Source organism: Lissotriton helveticus, chromosome 5_1, assembly GCF_964261635.1.
Source record: "Lissotriton helveticus chromosome 5_1, aLisHel1.1, whole genome shotgun sequence".
NCBI lineage: Eukaryota > Metazoa > Chordata > Amphibia > Caudata > Salamandridae > Lissotriton > Lissotriton helveticus.
The window spans coordinates 389,828,895-389,846,006 of record NC_136065.1 but is presented as its reverse complement, the minus strand read 5'-3'; the positions used below and the strand labels follow the sequence as shown (position 1 = coordinate 389,846,006).

The 17,112-nt window shown below is 48.6% G+C and overlaps 1 protein-coding gene across 7 annotated transcripts in view; it reads right to left on the bottom strand.

Moving 5' to 3' along the window:
• KIF17 (kinesin family member 17) overlaps nucleotides 1-17,112 on the bottom strand; it is a 542,173-nt gene that overhangs the window by 98,139 nt on the left and 426,922 nt on the right. For all 7 annotated transcript variants that reach the window (XM_078642580.1, XM_078642577.1, XM_078642579.1 and 4 more), the window contains one exon: nucleotides 5,133-5,206. In XM_078642580.1, the coding sequence (XP_078498706.1) occupies nucleotides 5,133-5,206 (74 nt within the window). The remainder of the gene's footprint in view (nucleotides 1-5,132; nucleotides 5,207-17,112) is intronic.

Here is a 17,112-nt window from a genome sequence, read left to right as displayed (position 1 = left end):
AACAGAGCGAGTGGCGTTCCGTTGCGGTTTCTGAAAATTCCCCTGGGATAGGCTAGGGGGTTGGCGCAACAAGGCTTTTATTTTCCTTATCCCCCTCGGTGGAGCCCTGTTTGTCCTGTCTGTCCTGTGCAAGCTGTGGAGTATTCCCTGGGGTTGAAAGCATTAATGACCTCATCATGGGCCATGGCTAAGAGCGAAATATTTTTGTCAAGAGGGCAATAAAAAGTGAGTTAATGCATTTGGATGAATAGTCCAGGACCCCCTTCATTGGTAAAAGAAAAGTTTGTTTACAGGTACAAGCAAAGATGTACATGGTGTAGTCCAACAAAATCAAACACACATAGGTAGTTATTTCCAGGGGTAGGATAAAGGCACAAACGATCACATTGCAATCCATAGCTAATAGCACTAGTACATGCTACAGAACACTTGTTAGCTGGAAACATAAGTTGTGATTATCCACTAAATGCAACGACAAACTGATATTTGTATAGGCACTATTTGACTGCCTTTTTGGGTTTTTGTCAAATGTAATGGATGGCCATTCATGGTTGATGTGCAAGTCTAGTATTATAATGTGAGTAAAACAGAGTCCTATAAGTCAAACCTTAGCTACATATAAAAGATACTGCGCTGTTTCCTGGCATTAGAGGAGTGAATTTATATAAATGGGGCCTCCCTGGATTTCATGGGCATCTGGTTCGCAGCTATCAGAAGACAGAGGTGGTCTCAAATAGCGTACTTACAAGGCAGGAGGGGCAAGCTGTCACAGCAGTTAAGGATAAGATGGAAAAATTGAAGGGTAGAATGTCAGGCATGGAGGCAACTGTGGAGGAAGAGCGCTCTAAGTAAATGCTGTAAGCTCTGACTGCAGTACAGGCAGTTGTTCCAGTGTGAACATGTGTACACATGTTTGCAAAGTTTAACATTATGAGGCTACGTATAATGCTCCCAGAATGCTCTCTGATTAGGTGCAAATATTTGCTGAAGCCTGAAAGCAAGATTGATGGGTCTTTGCTATCAAAATATAATGTTCACAAACAAATGCAACTAGGAATTTTTTTTGTTGCTAAATTACTTTGTAATTGTATTGTGATTGCATTTTATAGAGCTTACTACACTTCACAACTCTGCTCCGGAACACAAACAAGATTAGTGGTGAATTAGTGTAGGAAAACATGAAATTTATTTGAGAGGTGAACATGTTAGTCTGTTATTTGGATTGAAGATGATAGTGGAGGGATAGAAGAGGGAAGGGTTTGCATTTATATAGCGCTTGCTACCCCTGATGGGGTGTTGATGAGTGTTTTTGGCGGGTAGCAATCTACTCCGGAACCCAAAAGGGATTAGTGGTGAATTAGTATAGGGATATATGAAAATATTTTGAGCGGTAGACATGTTAATCTGTTATTTGGAATGAAAAAGGATAGTAGAGGGATAAAAGAGGGAAGGGTTTGCATTTATATAGGGCTTGCTACCCTCAATGAGATGTCAAAGCACTTTTCATCAAGCAGCATGCTACTCCGGAACTCAAACAGGATCAGTGGGGACTTAGTATAGGAAACTATGAAATTAATTTGAGTGGTGGGCATGTTAGTGTGTTATTTGGATTGAAAAGGATAGTGGAGGGAAAGAAGAGGATAGGATTTGGAATTTTTATTTTTTAGCTCATAGCCGTAGGAGGCGGTTTGGGGTGAGTAAAGGGGAGATGGTTGGGGAAGAGTCAGAGGGCAGGGTTTAGAAAGGCTTGTTTGGGAGATCTGAATATTAAAAGAGGTATTTAAAGATGCAGGGAGGGAAGAGTCTAGAAAGGGTTATTTTGGGGATAGTAGTAGTAAAATGGGTTTGGGATCAGTGAGAGAGTGGAGGTAGAGGATATATTGAGAGAGGTATAGGGTGAGAAGTAGGTGAGAGTCTAGAAAGGGTTATTTTGAGAATCATAGTAGTAGAATGGGGTTTGAGATGAGGGAGAGAGTGGAGGTAGAGGATATATTGAAATAGGTATAGAGTGAGAAATAGGGTAGTGCATTGGGAAGAATAGTAGGATGAGGTTTAAGACAAGCCAAAGTGGAGGTAGAGGATATATTGGTGAGATATAGGGTAGTGCACTGGACATTCTGAATTAGAAGCAAAGCAATAAATATAAAGGCACACAAGTCCACAGAAAGTATACATGTATAAGGAAGGCAAAACACGTAGATTCAAGTTGCATTTAACAAACTCAGACCCTCAATTGTAGCTGCTTTTAAAGTTCATTTATTTGTTTTTATTAATATTTGTTTTTTTGGTAATTCACAAGTGAAGCAATTGTAGATAAATAGTTATAATATGATAAACAATTTATTTATTTATGCAATCACCTACATACATGTTAAACATAGAATAATATAACCATAAGTAATATGTACATTTGTTAAGCAGAACCAACAAATATCTATATATTTACTAAATTATAGTAACTGTTACAAGCATACAGCAGGACTAGATTGTTACAATACTGCAAAATTGATGCTTATATATATTTTTTGTCAATCTGTCGCAAGGAGAAAACGCGTTTAATTAGCGCCTTCTGCGACCGAGCAAGATACTGGAGGTTATTTGAGCATTACATTAAGCAATTGTCTTTTGTTGTTGTATTCAAGTACGGAAGCAGGCATGTACAATTAATGCATGTGGGAAATATCATCTCTCGCTTTCGTTTTATTTTTCATATATTTTTTCAATATATATATTTTTTCATTTATGAAACTAGATCATTGACGATGGGCACGTACTAGTTGCTTTGGCAATTCAATGCATTGCGATGATCACTCCAAGATGTCCGCCATGGTCAAGCAGACAGTCCTCTGTTGATGTTTAATAACGTTATTTTGAACAACTCTTTATTACGACACTGTGTGTTACACTTTCTTTCACGTGAGCAACGCTTGAGAGCCGAAACATGTTGTGAGAGGAATAAACCCCTTATTTGCATCTTACCTGGTGTGGATTTCCTGATTATCGAGAGCGTACGTTATTTTGGACTTTGTGGTTGACTTGAATTACCAGCGTGCTCCCGTACGCCAACTCCCGAGGGGCCCCAACAATCGGAAGGAGCATGAGTTTTTGATATTTACTAAATTACTGTGAAGCTTTAGGTACCATTTATTTGAAGCATCAGTTAGTAAAATGTGTTGATACATGTTAGTATTTCCCCACAAATATTCCAAATGGAAAATAAATGTAACCAGTTTCGACAAGATTATGGGAAACATGAAAATAAACAAGCATTGGTCAAGCCAATAGGTTGAACATTGGTGGTCAATCTTTTGGTTATGTCAATACACGTTTTGTTTTGGAATGTTTTTTGTAAAACATTATTGTTGCAGGAGCTTCTGGGCCCTCGCCATTATGAGAAACATTGGCAAAATGCAAAAAAATAATTGCCCACAAAAAGTACACATTGCAGCAGTAGTTCCTGGCACTGAACAACTTTGTGCGCTGATTTGCTTCATGTGAAAGAGCGGAATGCTATCACGGTGAGGCAGCCGATAGAGAAAGAGATGTGCTTTTCAATAAAAACAAAAAGCCTTGGTTAGCACCAGACCTAATTAGATGCCCAATTCTTAAAGAAAGTTACAAAGGTGCATCCCAGGTAAATGTCTTTGCATGAGTGCAGATTTAAGGCTTTCATAAATTAACAAGAATTTAAGGAAGTAAGCCAGGAAAATATACTCCTAGAAAATATTTGTGAGCTCCATTGTATAACGAGCAAATATGAATTTGCAGATTTGCTCATGCATAAATCTGTTGAGCGCTCACAAGCTCACTTTCCCTCCAACCACTTTTTTTCCAACCCTGGAAAAAGTTTTACTTTTGCCCTTGTCAAGGAGAAAATTTCCAACCTTTCTCAGTATGGGAAAAGATTAGAGACAAGCTGGTAAAAACCCTAAAACATGCAAGTTGGTAGGCTTATACAGACTCCAAAGGGCATTCTAACCCTTGAACTATGGCTTACCACTACCTCCAATCCCAGTATGATCTGCAGAAAGGTGGAAAAAAGGGAATTGCTCATATTCAGACCTTACTATATTATGAGCCCTGTGATAATCAGAGAGGCTATTATCAGAGCTCTCATATAATGAGATTGCTTCCATAATTTGTCACTGCACTACATGGCACCAAGGGGACTAGTGGATTTTGTTAAAGGACAAGTAGATTTAAGAAGTAGCCTGTGTCATGGACAGGTAGATATTTTATTAAATTCCCCACTGCAACTTTCGAGTGAAGCTCAGTGACAAAGTTATAAATGGTGAAAAACTGTTCATTTTCACTAACGTCAAAGCTGTCAAATCCAATCTGAACAGTTTTACTGATAAAACCTGGCAGCACCGGAAGCACCCATGCTCCCAGACTCTCCCAGCCAATCACAACGCTGCTTCAGCAGCATCGTGATTGGTCTGAGCGGCTTGTTTGGCCACTCAGGCACTGCCTGGGCATGTTCTCCACCCGGCTGTGCAATATAACCAGGTGGAGAACATGCTAAGTGTGCACGACTGTTTGGCTGCCCCAAGAGGGACAGAACACCTGTCATGCGCACTTAGGGAGTGCAAACCACTCCTCACTATGTTCTGGCAAGCTCAGCCCCCCTAACCCCCCCCCCCCCCGGCTCAGAGTCCAGCACAGAAAAATAAAATGATAATAACGTTTTGTTATTATCATTTTATTAAGATTTGTTTTGCACTGCTCAAAGAGCAATGGGGAGATGCTCCTCCGCCTTAGAGGAGGAGCCAACACTGCCTGCTGCTGTTCCCTGCTGGGAAGATTAGGAGCTATACTGCCCTGTGAATGAGTAGAGTTTCAAGACACTGACAAGACACTGACAGCAGGTGTAACGTCAGGCTGTCTAGATCTGCTGGGAGGACACTTTGAGGAGCGGAGTAATCTGTGGAGCCACAAGAGACTGTTAACCGTGATTAAGATCCATAAGACCTACTTTACCTTAGAGTCACAGACATCCTCGGTAGCAATTAGAATGGCAAGGCAGAAAAAGTGGTATCCAGAAAAACTAATGATCCTGTCCATCTCCCCATACTCTCATAGTGAAGCTTAATACCCACTAATAACATAGGTTTAATAGCAGAAGATTTTACCTCTATGTTCTCTCCATTCTCTGCCGAGGACACCCTCCTGCCCACCACCTTGGTCTGTGAAAGCGATTGTCCAGCTAAAACACGAGGAACATTAAACATATGTTACTCAAGCGCCAACAGAATCATCGAAGTTAGAATCAGGTATCAAGTATGACCTTACCTTACAGACATAAAATCACACCACAACATAACAGCATGCTTAAGTGACCTCATACCTGTGACGAGAGGTGACTTTTACCAAGAGAATGACAGGGAGAGTGGGACAAGAGAGAGATGGAGAGAAGAACGGATAGAAAGAGAAACATCTTGCAACAGAATGCGCATAAAATATGCAACATCAACTAAGAAGGGCTGAGGGAAAAATGAAGAAAAGAAAGTGGGGAACAGGGAAAAAAGGGATGAAGAAGCAGAGAGAAAGAGCGAGAAAAGAGATAGTGAAACAAAGAGAAAGTGATACACAGATGAATGGTATGAGAGACCAAAGAGCCGCAGGTAGGATCAGACATATGAAAATGAAAGGCCACAGAAATAAGCATGATAAGATAGAAGCAGATATTTATGCATGAGAGGGCAGTATAGTATTATTGGAAAGAGCGCATGAATAAGGTATTTTAGGTTAAGTGGGGTGGTTAAGACACAACAGATGTATCTGGATCGAGGTTTGATTGGTGCAGAGCACTATTGCTATTCTTGTTATCAGGCTGCTAAATAAGAGGCCCTCTAGCTCCACCGTGAGCATGCAATCCATTCCCACTCTGCATAACCACTAGATTCTGACTGAGGTGATGCAACCTCCCCATCCACCAACACCTTGCCCCCCATTCTTTTGAAGTAACTGTTGTTGGAGGGCATGCTATTTGTAAGTATTATGGGGAAGAAGGCAGCTGTTCAGTGTTAATGTGATGGTAAGCTATGTTCTTGCTGTTGGAAGAGCCAACTCCCCATCTGCCTGAAATGATTTTGGTGGTGAAGGTGGCAAGCCGGGGGGGGGCGCTAGAGAGCGCACGGCAAGATGGCCGCACTTCTGTGAGGCTCTGCCTGACCAAGCCATCATCCGCCTAATATCCGCCACATCCATATGCTTTTTACCTGGCAATCGGTGGCAAGGACTTGCCTGTGACCTGCAGTGCTGAGCTGTGCAGTTTGCGATGACCGTGGACCCCGTGGGCCGGACTCTGGTGTCCTGACACATTGGCCGCGAGGCTCCTGCAACATGGCGGCCTGACCGAGGCTGAGGAATTGGTTGCACACATTGCCCTCGCTGATTTTATCTCCGCTCTCCTGTTGACTTCCAAATCGGCAGCGATGCCTGTGTGGCTGCTGTGGGGACGCGGTGACAAGCGGACTCCCCTGGTAGCCCGGTATCGGGCGGCGGCTGGCAGAGCTGCTGGGCCCGGGCGCAAACAAAAGCGGCGAGACGGAGGGCCAGCGGCATGCTCACCTGCAGCTGCCGGCTGTAATTGCGGAGCCGTCTTCTTCTGCGGCAGTGGACTCGACGCTCTCCCTGGTGCTGACGGCGGTGAGTGGGGCTGGGGCCTGGTGGCGGTTGGTACCGGGCATAGTACTGGGCCTCTCCCCTGTGAGCTGCGGTCGGTGCGGGGGTGGGGGGGATTTTAGCGAGTGGCGGCGGCGTTGACTGGCGGCGGCCGGGGAGCTGGAGGGCTGCTCTTGCAGTGGCGAAATCGGAGCTGTCGGCTCCGGCTGAGGTGGCGCTGGTGCGGGGCTCCGGAGGTGAGCCGTGGATCCCCGGCCTCAATTAGCTGTGGGCAGCCGCTGGGCATTGTCAGACTGCCTGTTCCTTCCTCGACAAGACCATGGGCATTGGGGCTTGTGTATCCTGAGACTGTACCTGGCACATGCACTCTGGGGGCGATATCTATGCTGTAACTGGACTGAATGAGCAGATCCACCTATGTATTTATAGAGAGGCGTCCTTCAGGTGGAAGACCCGGGGCCCTGTTGATACGGTGCACAGAGTGGGCGGCTGGGCTTCACCCTCCAGCATTGGCTGCACTGCTTGGAGCCCTGTAGCGACAAAAGGAATCCGCATTGGTGCAGGGGGTGGCCTAGTGGCCCACTTCACATTTGTATTCAATACCACTGATACCTTGAACACACCTGCTGCTGGTCTGCACTGGAAGTGTCAACATGGGCCGGACTGACAGAAATCAGTCAAAACTTATGTTTGAAGCGCGACGGCAGCCTGCGTCCACGCAGCAGGCCGCATCGGAATCCGAGACTGCAGTGATGGCGGGGGGCTTCCCGATTCTGGAGGCCACACTGGTCGCTATACAGAAGACGCTGGAGTCCATTGAAGGTACCATGGCGGCAGTTAATCATAGACTTGACCATATGTCTACCCAATTAGAAAGACAGAATACGCATATAGGGGAGGTGGAACAGAGGGTGTCCGCCATGGAGGATGGACTATCGACGGTCTCTGATAAGGCGCTCAATATGGAACGGGTCCTCTCTCTTATTCAAGCGAAGAATGAAGATTTAGAGGCGCAGTCCCAACGCAATAACATCCGCGTCACGGGACTGCCGGAATCCACGAATGTGGGTAAAATGGAAGAGTTCATGGAGCGTCTAATTGTGGACATTTTTGGTGCTGAGCAGCTGTCGCACATGTTTATTGTGGAGCGCGCCCATCGCTCATTAGCTGCGGGTGCGCCTCCGCGCCCTATTATAGCTCGGATCCTGAATTATAGGGACAGGGATGTAATTTTGCGCATGGGACGAGAGAAAGGGACCATTGACTATCATGCGAGCAGGCTTGCGTTCTTTCCGGACTTTACTGTTGCAGTTCAGGCTGTGTGGAGGGAATTTGGCAATGTGAAACAATTTCTTCGTAAGGAGGAGGTCCCTTATGCTATGTTGTACCCGGCCCGGCTTCGTATTGGCGAAGTTACGGACAATACGATTTTTACTTCCCCAAAGGCCGCAATGGAATACGCTAAGAAATTGAAACGTCGGAAGCGGGATTCGGCTGGTGCACCTGAAGAGTAAGAACCGGGGGAGGAGAGCTAAGTGCTTCGCTCAGGCAGATGTGGACATTAATTGTGGATTAGTTGCTTACAGAGACCAGTTATGTACTGTGCCTATGTTACGCTTTACTGTTTAGGGGCGGGAGGAATGGTCTTGTTAGTCCACTTACTCAGGAATGCAACTTGGATAGAAGGTGTATTTTTTTGCATTGTTTAATGCGGCTATAGTTGGGCTGTAACATCGATCTGTTCTTTTTTTGCCCAATGAAATTCCTTGGGACGGGGGATGGGGTCTGCGGTCCCATTGTATGTGGCCTTAATGGACTGCATCGCCTCGCTAAAGGGAGTATGTATCATGCTGTTGCATTTGGATGTTATACCATTGACGCTTGGTCACCTCCTGTTGTATGGGAGGCTTACGCATCTGCACCCCTTCATATGGGTGTACCCCAAATTTTGGATGCTGTTGGTTGGGGGGGGTCGGAGGGGGTTGGGAACGACTTTGGCAGGTTCGGGGTGCTGAAGTGGGTGGTGGGCTGGTGGGGAAGGGTACGGGGATGTGGGTTTGCTCGTTACCTGTTGTCTGTGGACAGGGGCGGTTTTGTGAGTGCAGCTGTGCAATATGTGCTTTTAAGTTCTGCTAATCAATCAATCAATCAATCAATCATCGTATTTATATAGCGCACTACTCACCCAGAGGGTCTCAAGGCGCTGGGGGCGGGGGGAGGGGGGGGGGTGATTTGCTACTGCTCGAACAGCCAGGTCTTGAGTTGCTTCCTGAAGGCGAGGTGGTCCTGGGTCAGGCGGAGGTGGGTGGGGAGGGAGTTCCAAGTCTTGGTGGCCAGGTAGGAGAAGGACCTTCCTCCTGTGGTGGCTCTTCGGATGCGGGGGACGGCGGCGAGGGCGTGGCTGGTCGATCGGAGCTGGCGAGTGGGAGCGTAGAAGTTGAGGCGGCTGTTGAGGTATCCTGGGCCTTGGTTGTGTAGGGCTTTGTGTGCGTGGGTGAGGAGGCGGAAGGTGATTCTCTTGTTGACTGGGAGCCAATGCAGATCTCTCAGGTGTCCGGAGATGTGGCTGCGACGGGGGATGTCCAGGATGAGTCGTGCTGAGGCGTTCTGGATTCGCTGGAGTCTCTTCTGGAGTTTGGCGGTGGTTCCGGCGTAGAGGGTGTTGCCGTAGTCCAGACGGCTGGTGACGAGGGCCTGGGTGACCGTCTTCCTGGTCTCGGTGGGGATCCACCGGAAGATCTTACGTAGCATGCGCAGGATGTTGAAGCACGACGAGGAGACGGCGTTAACTTGTCTGGTCATGGAGAGGGAGGAGTCCAGGATGAAGCCCAGGTTGCGTGCGTGGTCTGTTGGTTTGGGTGCGCTGCCCAGGGCGGGGGGCCACCAGGAGTCGTCCCAGGCGGCGGGTGAGGATCCCAGGATGAGGACTTCCGTCTTATCTGAGTTCAGTTTCAGGCGGCTGTTCTTCATCCATTCGGCTACCTCTTTCATCCCTTCGTGAAGGTTGGCTCTGGTGGTGGCGGGGTCGTTGGTAAGGGAGAGGATCAGCTGGGTGTCGTCGGCGTAGGAGATGATGTTGAGGTTGTGCTGGCGTGCGATGTCTGCGAGGGGGCTCATGTAGATGTTGAAGAGGGTTGGACTGAGCGAGGAGCCTTGAGGGACGCCGCAGATGACCTCGGTGGCTTCAGATCTGAACGGGGGGAGGCGGACTCTCTGTGACCTTCCGGCGAGGAAGGAGATGATCCACTCCAGTGCCTTCTCCTGGACTCCGACGTTGCTGAGGCGTTGTACTAGGGTACGATGGCAGACAGTGTCGAAAGCCGCGGAGAGGTCGAGGAGGATGAGGGCCGCTGTTTCTCCGTTGTCGAGCAGCGCTCGGATGTCATCTGTGACTGCGATCAGGGCGGTCTCGGTGCTGTGGTTGGCCCGGAAGCCAGACTGCGAGGGGTCGAGGGATCCGTTCGTCTCGAGGAAGGCGGCCAGCTGCTTGTTGACGGTCTTCTCGATGACTTTTGCAGGAAACGGGAGCAGCGAGATGGGGCGGTAGTTCTTGAGGTCGGTGGGGTCAACCGATGGCTTCTTGAGTAGAGCGCTGAGTTCGGCGTGCTTCCAGCTCTCCGGGAAGGTAGCGGTGTCGAAGGAGGTGTTGATGATGTCCCGCAGGTGGGGTGCGATGATAGTGTCGGCCTTGTTGAAGATGTGATGAGGGCAGGGGTCGGTCGGAGATCCGGAGTGGATGGAGTTCATCGTGCGGACGGTGTCTTCGGTGCTGATCGGAGTCCAGGCGCGGAGGGTGGTGGGGGGGCGGTGTTTCGGTCATGGCGTGCGTCGGTTGAGTGCTGAAACTGTTGTGTATGTCCGCGATCTTGTTGTGGAAGTAGGAGGCGAGGGAGTTGCAGAGGTCTTGCGAAGGGGTGATGTCGTTGTTTCCGGCGTTGGGGTTGGAGAGCTCTTTCACGATGCTGAAGAGTTCTTTGCTGTTGTGTGTGTTGTTGTCCAGTCGTTCCTTGAATGCGGTTTTCTTGGTGGCGCGGATGAGTTGGTGGTGTTTTCGGGTGGCGAGCTTGAGGGCAGTCATGTTGTCCGGTGTTGGGTCTCTGCGCCAGGTTCTCTCGAGGGCTCTGCAGTTCTTCTTGGAGCTCTTGAGTTCGTCGGTGAACCATGGGGCTTTCTTGCTGCTGGGTCTGCTGGGCGGGGTCCTCAGGGGGGCGAGCTCGTTTGTGCAGTCGCTGATCCACTTCGTGAGGTTGGTGGCCGCCTGGCTAGGGTTCGTTGTGCTGGTGGGAGGGTTCGTGCTCAGGGAGGACGCGAGCTGGTCGGCTGTGATCTTGTTCCAGTTCCTGCGTGCAGCCTGTTGCTGGTGGTGGTGGACCGTGGTCCTTGCGAAGCTGAAGTGGACGCAGCTGTGGTCCGTCCGGTGGCGTGGCTGAAGGCGATGTCCTTGCTGGATGCTACTGGCATTTGAAGGTGTGCTACTCGAATATTCATCACCTGTTACTGTTTTGTGATTTTAATGGATAGAGGGGGCACATTCACTTGGCTTACATGGAATGTACGGGGGTTGAACAGGCCACAAAAGACCAGACAGGTATTGGCATATTTGACTCGTCATAATGTTCAAGTAGCTTTCCTGCGAGAAACGCATCTCACAGGGCATACTGCTGTATCTGTGGCTAAGCAGTGGGCGGGGGTTCGACTTGCCTCCAATTATTCGTCCTATGCTGGGGGGTAATGATATTGATAAAAAAGAATGGCCCATTTGTGAGCATGTATGAGGAAATTGATAAGGAGGGTAGGTACACCATACTGCAGGGGAAACTCTGTGGACATTGATAACAATGGTAAATGTGTACGGGCCTAATGTGGATGACCCTGAGTTTTATACAATCCTGTGGAATAAGGTCTATGCGTTACCAGCCTCTGCTATTATATGTGGGGGGAATCTGAATGTGGTGTTGGATCGGGAGATAGATAGGAAAACATGTCGCTCGGCTCCTGACAAGAAAGCGGTGAAAGCGGTGCGAGATGGCATGATTGATTTGGGACTGGTGGATGTGTGGCGCTTGAGGCATCCTGGTGTGAAGGAGGGGACTTGTTACACCTATGCGCATGATACATGGTCTCGCTTGGACTACTGGTTGTCGACCCTGGATGTCAGCGGTTGGGTGGCGAGGGCCGTGCATCTGCCTCGCACACTGTCAGATCATGTGCCTGTGTTGATAGACACAGTTCTCCCCACATATGCTCCTGCGCCGTTTACATGGAAACTGCAGCTATTAGACTTGGTGTTTCGCGAAGGCATACGTGAAGCTATAGAGAAATACTTTACAGCGAATGTTGGGTCGGTAGAGGACATGGGAACCGTCTGGGAGGCGTTCAAAGTAACAATACGCGGGGCGTGCATCAGTTTGCAGTCCGGGGTGCTTAAATCATTACGAGACTCCATAGGTCGGCTGGAGCGTGACCTGGTGGGGCTGGAGCGTCAATATAAGGGAGCGCCGCCGGCATCCCTTCTGGCTACTATACGGTCGAAAGTGGATGAATATAATGAGCTGGCCGAGCAAGAGGTGAAGCATTTGGCAAAACGAAGCAGAGCCCGCTATTATGGTGAGGGGGGGTGACCGGGGCGTGGATTGGCTGACAGGATCACGGAGCCATGGGCTAAATACTGTGGGGTGCAGGAACTCAAGGAGGGAGATAGGTCTGTGACAGATACTGATGGCATATTGGATCAATTTGTACAATTCTACACAAAAATGTACGGGCATAGGAAGACGGCCAGTGAGGAAGAGATAGCACAATACCTGGATGATGTGGCCTTGGTCTGGCTGTCAAAGAGGCAGAAGGACTTTTTAATGCACCATTTAACGGAGGGCGAACTTAAAGATGCAATCGCTGCGCTACCAAATGGGAAGGCGGCGGGCACTGATGGTCTTCCCTCTGAATTTTACAAAGAATATGCAGATTTGATCTTACCTCATCTCACTGCAATGTTTGCTGAGCCGTTTGAGCAGGGACGGCTTCCAGCTACGCTCAGAGAGGCGTTAATTGTTGCCTTGCCGAAACCGGGCAAGTCGCCGGATGTGAGTCATATCGACCACTATCCCTTATGAACACTAACGTAAAAATACTTGCCAAGGTCCTGGCGACGCGATTGCGCCTGCTGCTTCCTGTAATGGTCCTACCGGACCAATCGGGGTTCGTTCCCACGCGCTCCAAGGCCCACAATCTGAGAGCCATGTTTGCTGCTCTACATTTGCTCAAGCCAGAACTATCGGTGGCAGCTGTCCTGCTGGACGCTGCCAAAGCGTTTGATTCAATTGCATGGCGCTACATGATAGCAGTGCTTCACCGAATGGGGGTGCCTTTCTTTTTCACTGACTGGATCAAATTACTTTATACGGATCCGGTGGCTTGGGTGCGGGTTAATGGGCGTGTGTCGGAGGCCTTTCCCATCCAGAGGGACACTCGACAGGGGTGCCCGCTCTCGCCCTTGCTCTTTGCCCTTATCTTAGAGCCGTTGGCGTGTATATTGAGGCAGAGACATGCTGACTCGGCGCTTCGATTTTATCAACGACCATTGGCTGTATCAATGTATACTGACGATATGGTCTTATACGTCAGGGAGCCGGAACGCTATTTGGAAGGGGTAATCAGGGAATATGTCCGCTTTGAGTGGTTTTCAGGCCTAGCTATTAATAGGGATAAATCAATAATACTACCGCTCACACGCAGTACTGAACTGTTTGAGCTGAATTTCCCATCGGAGTGGGCCACAGAACCTGTCAGGTACCTTGGCATCTGGGTGCATAGGGACCCTCAGGAAGTCATTCGGGCTAATTACGGGGTGGCTGTGTCCAAACTTGAAGACCAGGTGTCCCGTCGGTCGAGATTGCCATTGTCTTTTGCGGACAGGGTCGCACTGATGAAGATGGTGGTGTTGCCTTGTTTAAGTTTTTATATTTATTTGTTAACGTTCCGATTACCCTGACAACCCATTTATTCGCTTCGCTCTTTGCTAATCACGCTTGCCTGGGGTGGTAAAAAAACACATTATAGGATGGGACACGCTGACAAAGCCTTATGAGCTGGGTGGGTTCTTGGCCCCGGACATGCATTTATATTATTTGTGTGCCCAAGCACACTTTGCTTCTTATTGGCTATCGGCACCGCCGAACACGCCGCATGTGGCGGTTGAGGCGGTGCGGTCCACCCATTGCCACTAAAAGCCATGATAGTGAATCCACACTCAGTGTATGAGAAAGGTGAAGTGGATACGGTGCAATGTACAGCTCTAGCGAGGACTGAGCTGGTGAAGCGTGCAGGCGGTTGCAGTTGTACGCCCCTGCAAGGCCATTGTTGCATCATGCTGCCATATCGGTGACGAGTGAAGCGGGGGTGCTTCAGATTTTGCACACCGTCGGGGTGCAGGTTATGGGTGATGTCTTTAACACAGGAACATTTATCACATTGCAGGGCTTTTTAGAGCATGGGGGAAATACGACTATGGACACTTTTATTTATGCCAGGCTCCGGGCCGCGGTGCGTAGTCTCTATTCGACCTTTCCTGAAGAACCGGTTGCTTTGGGGGCCTTACAACTTCTTTATATGGCTAACACTCGAGCGAAACTGGTTTCCCGATTATATCATGCCTCGCAGTTGGATGAAGGCGCTGCAGTGCCACGCTCTAGAGGTAAATGGGATGACTGTCTTCCACAACCGTTAACGGATTAAGAGTGGGAGGAAAGCTGTACCATGACGGGAAATTTTTCTGTCAAGGGCAATTTCAAACTTATACATTATAAGTATCTCCATCAGTGGTACTACTCTCTAGCGCAGCTATATAAATATGGATTGAGAGACTCTGATTGTTGTGTGCTTTGCGGGACGCAGGGTGCAGACTTTGTGCACTTGGCATGGGCTTGCACTAGAATATTTGCGTTCTGGATGGGTGTGACTGAGGCACTGTCTGATATGACGGAGGTTCGGATTGGATGTGATCCCAAGGTGTGTTTACTAGGGATAGTGGCCACAATACCGGCGGGGGTATGCAAATTGGTAGTGCTGTCCTTGCAGTTGGCCAAACGCAGGGTAGCCATGTGTTGGGGAGGGCGGCGGGCGCCTGATTTTAAGCTCTGGTTGCTGGACCTGGCATATTGCCGTGACCAATTAACTTGTTACCATGAGGGCCTGCCATCAGCATCCCGGCCACGAGACATCTGGGGCCCTTACACTGCATATATGCTGACGCGGACGGATGCCGTCTGATGCTGTATGATGGTTACTGATAATTTTTTTAATATCAATTCCACTGTTTCCACGAAGGGTGCCATATTTCGTAATTGATGATACTGTGTTGATCACGTGCGCAGTCATAGCTGTGTCGATTCAACCCAGACTGTTGTCTTGGTATGCTGATGATTTACCCAATTGATTTATGTAACTGTGATGTCCTACCTGATTCGTGTATTATTTGCGAATGGATTGTAACACACAAATCCCGGCTGCACTCGGGTGTTTTGCTTGGATGTTATTTTTGCCAAAATGATAAATAAAAATAAAAAAATAAATAAATAAAAGGTGGCAAGCCTCCGGACAATCAGACCAGAACCAGTTCTTACCTAAGAAGTATTTTGAGCACACATATCTGCTTTTGATGTTTATTTGTGAAATTTTGCAGTGCTGTGATACAATGGGAATGTCTTATTCTGCATAACGTAGGTGAGATAGGGCCTCATTTACAGTTTGGTGGATTGGTTACTTTGCAACAAATGTGATGGATGTCCTGTCCACCTAATTACAAGTGAATTGTATCCTATGGCACTTGCAATGGGGTGGATGGGATAACTGCCACAGTCTAAATCAGGCCCATAGTCAAAAGGTTGGGTGCAGTGGGTGTCTGATCAAAGTCATAGCCTGAACTAAAGTGTGTATCAGTTGTTAATTATATTCAACAGTCAGGAATCTGAGATCATATTACTTCAAGCCTAGGTGAACTGAGGCACCCAAACTTCTCGAAAGATATTAACGGCAAGAAGTGACTGTATTTCACAAAGTTAAGAAGGTGACTTTCACAGTGGGGAAAACCGATCCCCATCTTCACCCAGATGAGTCTCTTGCATCTGAAAACGCTTCTGATGCAGTTACTATAGGTCCAGAACTTGTGGTTAGCCTGTTCTAATCCTAATCTTAATAAATGTCTAGCTGGGAGTATGGTTTATTTCCAGCCCTGCTGTCCTTAGTCAGTACAAAAGGGGGTGGTGATGGACGGAGCATCTGAACCAATCAAACACTCACACCCAGTCAAAAGATCTGGGTTTAATCCATCACCGCTCTCATACCCATAGAAATCACAATATCTTTCTTCCCTGGTTGGATTTTCAGACTTGTTTTGTTTTCCTTAATCTGCCTAATTTAGGATAGCAAAAAAGACCAGAATACACCTAGGATTGATGCCCAAATAAAAGAAATGGGTTGGAGTGCCAGCCCATCATGGCTTCTGGCCATAGAACTATAACCGTGGCCAACAGATGTTCTTTCTGATCCCAGTGGTTGCAAAATAGAAATCTCTTAAACTGTGCCCACCTCTGGGGCTGAAAGCACAAAGGACACAAAGGTTTGGTGTAAAGAGAAAGGAATAGGGTGGATGGCTCTTCTATTCTGGCACTGGCCTACGCCCTTATCCCCTGGTAATAGACACTAATTCTGCCCGCCCCCAACCCTCCTTCCGGTAGGCAGAATTAGAGCTCTACCCCCTTCTGCCACGCCATATATCATAACCGGCCCATCTCCCTGCTCCCGTTCCCGGCAAAGGTCATCGAGAAAATCGTCAACCTGCAACTGGCCCGCCACCTGGAAGACAACAACATCTTGGACCCGTCCCATTCCGGATTCAGACGAAACCACAGCACCGAGACAGCCCTCATCGCTGCCATCGCCGCCACAGACGACATCAGGTGCCAACTAGACAACGACGAAACATCAGCCTTCATCCTCCTGGACCTGTCAGCTGCCTTCGACAAGGTCTGCCATCGCACCCTAAAGACACGCCTCCTAGAAGCTGGAATCCAAGAGAAGGCTCTTGACTGGACCACGTCCTTCCTCTCCGGCAGAACCCAGAGCGTCCTCCTCCCACCCTTCCGATCCGAAGCCACCGACATCATCTGCGGTGTCCCCCAGGGCTCATCCCTCAGCCCAACGCTGTTCAATGTCTACATGGTCCCCCTCGCACAAGTGGCCCACCATCACGACCTCAACATCATCTCCTACGCTGACGACACCCAGCTCATCCTCTCCCTCACCAAGGACCCACACACCTCCAAAACCAACCTCCACGAGGGAATGAAGGCCGTCGCCGACTGGATGAGGAGCAGCTGTCTGAAGCTGAACTCGGACAAGACGGAGGTCCTCATCCTAGGACCCACCCCCTCAGCCTGGGATGACTCCTAGTGGCCGACCACACTGGGAACAGCACCAACACCCACC